The 4,057-nt window shown below is 43.4% G+C and overlaps 1 protein-coding gene across 1 annotated transcript; it reads right to left on the bottom strand.

The window, feature by feature from the left end:
- Positions 1-766: 766 nt before the first annotated feature.
- On the bottom strand, positions 767-3,282 carry s1pr4 (sphingosine-1-phosphate receptor 4). Its single transcript, XM_075484366.1, has 2 exons — positions 3,180-3,282; positions 767-2,538 (listed from the first exon to the last, which is right to left on the bottom strand). Exon 2 carries the CDS (start codon positions 2,386-2,388, stop codon positions 1,144-1,146), a length of 1,245 nt encoding a protein of 414 aa, XP_075340481.1. The 5' UTR covers positions 2,389-2,538; positions 3,180-3,282; the 3' UTR covers positions 767-1,143.
- Positions 3,283-4,057: the final 775 nt, after the last annotated feature.

Raw genomic sequence — 4,057 nt, forward strand, 5'->3', positions numbered from 1 at the left:
CTGTTTAAACCTTTTCAAACATTTTCCAGCACTCAGCTCTTCAACCTTCAAACAGACACTGCTAAGGCAGTGTTTGTGAAGATGCACTGTCACAGTAAAAAGAAGAGTGAAACTCTTCCCCTTTTCTGGTTTTACAGCGAGATAAACAGTAAATTTGGTTTAGATAAAATACCATCTGCACTCTGAGATCAAGTCAAAACAAGTTGTTCGAGTGTTCAGTAGCACAAGTATGGTGCATTAGTCTGTGTGACTTGCATGTGCATACTATCTGCTGAACCTTATCTCTCTCCTCTGCCAGACAGTCATAATGAATTTATCAATTAGCTCTGGCTGCGTGTGCCCTTGGGGCTGCAGTCCCAGCCCTGAACCGAACCTCTATCAGTCATCCTGTCAGAGAAGCAGGAAGTGCATGGCAGCGTGGAAAAGGTTTTCTTTTAAAAGCTCTGCTATGAAAAACCTTCAAAAATAGGGAGAAACTATTCCTCTTATATGCAGTTGCATGTTTCATCAAATTGAGTGAGATTTTTTACCAGAATAATATGTCAATTCCCTGTAGTTCAAAGTGTAAAATTTAAACTTTGCAAATCTAAAAACTAGTGAGAATGTTTGAAAACGTCACTGTCATGTTCATTTTCATCTCAGGGAAATTTCAAAGCACATTGAATGATCTCTTACGTCTGTGCGACCCACTCGGGGGTCCAAAGATGTGCCTCCCTCCAGAGGAAATCTGTAGTACTACTTATTGAGGACAATTTAAATGTATATGTTACACAAAATATACTTTATTTATAGTTTCACCGGGTTTTATACAAAATTACATTAACTTACAACACAGGCTTTTATTTGGACAATAAATCAGCTTTTAAAATTCATTCAAATAAATCAGACATGTCAAAAGTAAGTAAGTATACAGTGCACGGATCTACACAGTAAGTATGCATGCATTTACAAAATGAACGTGCTGTGATGCAGAAAAATTCCAAACTCATTAACTCATATTTTCAAGGATAGATTCATGTTTCAACAAGGTAGTCTTACAGTATGTCATCATCAGTGCAGTTCGAGCCAAAACTGAGAGGAAACGGTTAGATGTGTATCAATGCACACAGGTCTTGTTTGCTTGGGAGGGGAGCACACTGTGGTTTAACCACTTGAAACTGACAGGCAGCTGGTCGTGGTGCTCAGTCTACATTTTCGGTGTGCCTTGCGCGGCTTGGTTGGGGTTGAGGGTGGAGAGGCCACGCTGAGATTCCTGATCTTATTAAAACTGTTTCTCAGACTGTCCCTCCTGCTCTCTGACGTGCTGCTGGTCTCCTTGGAAGTGAACGTGTCTGGGTGACAGAGGCCGACTCTCAGGCAGCAGCAGCACAGAAGCTCAGCAATAGCCTTCCTCATGTCACTGCTGCCCAGGGCGTAGATGATGGGGTTCAGGCCAGAGTTGAGGACAGCCAGGGAGATGCAAAAGTCAGCGCTGAGCAGCAGTGCACACTGCCGGGAAGCACAGAAGAAATCGACCAGTAACAGCAGGAACAGCGGCCCCCAGCAGAGCAGGAAAACCCCGACAATGGTGATGACAGTTTTTAGTAAAGCCAAGGAGCGTTTCCGACTCCGCTGAGGACCCAGCTGAGTACTTCTGTGTACGTGGCAGTAGATGGCACTGTAGAGCACTCCGATAGCTAGGAGGATAAGGAAGAAGATGATGAGAGAGAAAAAGATGTAGGTTTTTGAGTAAAGAGGGAGTAGCGTGGAGCATCCATCCAGACTGCACACACAGTTCCATCCTAGCAAAGGGAGGAAGCCAATGACCAGTGCAAAAACCCAGCAAAGAGCCACCAAGCCATAGATCCGATAGTATGTCTTCCTGGTTGACTTCTGAGGCAGTGGTTTCATCATAGTGGTGTAACGCTCTACAGCAATCAGCAGCAAACTGAATATGGAGGCTGCCAGGGCCACAAACAGCATGCCTTCCCTGAAGAGCCAGAGAGCTGGGGTCAGGCGGAACGTCTGGCTCCCAGACATACAAATGTTGACCACATAGGCTGCACCAGTGAGGAGATCACTGAGAGTGATGTTAGCAATGCAGACATAAACCCAGCGACGGCTGTGGCGGATGCGGGAGATGACAGCCATCAGCACCAGGAAATTCTCCAGAATGATGAGCACGCTGAAGACGAGGAAAACAGCCATGGAGACGCTGATGTGGCTCTGGGTGTTTGAGATGGTCCTGTTCTGCAGACGGCCGGTGTGGTTGTAATGCCGCAGGATCACATGGTTTATCTCTGGAGCTGGAGCTGTGGCATTAGGTATAGTGGTGTTGCTGGGGTAGCTGGGCAAGTGGTACAAATGGGGACAGGAGGAGGGGGATGTGAGGGAGGCGAGGACATTCATGGCGACAGCTGAACCAGTAAAGATTGAGGCTGCTGGTGGCTGAACTGAGTTGGTACGAGCTGCACAGGAATTAGTGTGAAACTCCTGTGATCAAACAGGCTATGAGCACACTCTAACCAGTGGAGCTGCGTATCTGTGCACAACACACACCTGAGAATAAAAAACAAAAGAGCAATTTCAGTTTATATCAGAACAAAACCAGTCTTCCTGGCTCTCAAACTAAACCTCAGTCAGTTTAAAAGGCATCATTTAAATGCCTCCCACATGTGCTACAGTCTCCACCTAGCTGCGGTTAGGACAGGATGAGTGAGCAGCGAGGGGATTTAAATCACCACATGACAAAAATAGACTTATTGTTTTTGTGAAGAATGCAGGAAAATGCCCGTTTTGAATTCCAAGGCAGTAAGTAATGCATGCAGATTGTTTTCACTAAGATAAATCATTGTCAAATTGAAAAAAGATGACAATTTTTTTTTTCTCATAAAACTTTAGTCATTGCCATCCATCATTCTCAATAAACCAGAATTCAGTTTGAGATTTTTTTTCCCCCTCCAGGTTTGAATTATTTTAAATGAAATCTGAGCAACAACAACAACAAAAAAATTCAACGTATTTTCCACATAAAGTTTGAACATCATACCACATAAAATTTCTGAAATCTTTCAAATATTCAAAATATTTGACATTTTATCCACGCAGAGCACTCCTATCATTAACATATGATATGAGTTTAACAGCAGACATTTATGTGAGATGCAGATTGAGGTGAATGTGCAGTGGATAGTACTCACTCTGGCTGCTGGTGGTGATGCTGAGTGTGCGACAGGGGAGTTGTCGCTGACTGCAGATTTTTGCAGCACGTTTTTGATGGGGAAGTAAGCCAACTTACCACACCCAACAAACACACTCAAGCAAATGCATATGCAACAGTATTGCCATCTCCTCTGTTTCATCACCTTATAAAAAGACAGCAACTTTGAGAATTTCACAGCATCGAAACATTTCACAATCACACATGTTATTTCTGCCACTTCTTTCAAAGATATCTAAAAAAAAAAAAAAGTCACTTCACCTGTACACTCAGATCATTCTTTTTTTTCCCAAGAATGTTGCACTGGTGCTGCTCCTAATGCATGTTATGTCGTATTACTGACCCTATGACCCATGAGAGCTAATGCGGGAAAAGCTCTTTCAAAACAAGCCACTTCTGAACAGTTGTAAATGTTTCTCGTAGTAACATGACTCAATATTTTCAAGGATGTGTGGAAAGACTCTCACTTGCCCCTACAATTGCACTTTCCCAAGGCATTACAAAAGCCTAAAAATTAGAATTCTTTTTTTTTTCACAGTATTACTCAGTGCAAGAGAATCAAATGGAAAGTGCTCCCAATCAAATGGAAAGTGACCCCTCCCTGCAGATAGAGGGTTTCATTTATCTCATCACACAGCTGTGGGTGCTGCTATGGGTATGAAGGCCACAGTCATGCAGCTCAGATCATAGTCTTAATTTCCGCCATGCATGGGACACTTAACTTCAATGATCCCCCAACCATGCACTAATGACAGCTGAATGAGACGTCCCACAAGCTCCAGAAAGTGGTGCCAGACCCCAGAATCAAGAAACCATCTTCAAATATGAGCAAAACCAGGGCTTGTGGATGAGAAAATT

The sequence above is a fragment of the Odontesthes bonariensis genome, chromosome 15 (genome assembly GCF_027942865.1).
Source record: "Odontesthes bonariensis isolate fOdoBon6 chromosome 15, fOdoBon6.hap1, whole genome shotgun sequence".
NCBI classification, from domain to species: domain Eukaryota; kingdom Metazoa; phylum Chordata; class Actinopteri; order Atheriniformes; family Atherinopsidae; genus Odontesthes; species Odontesthes bonariensis.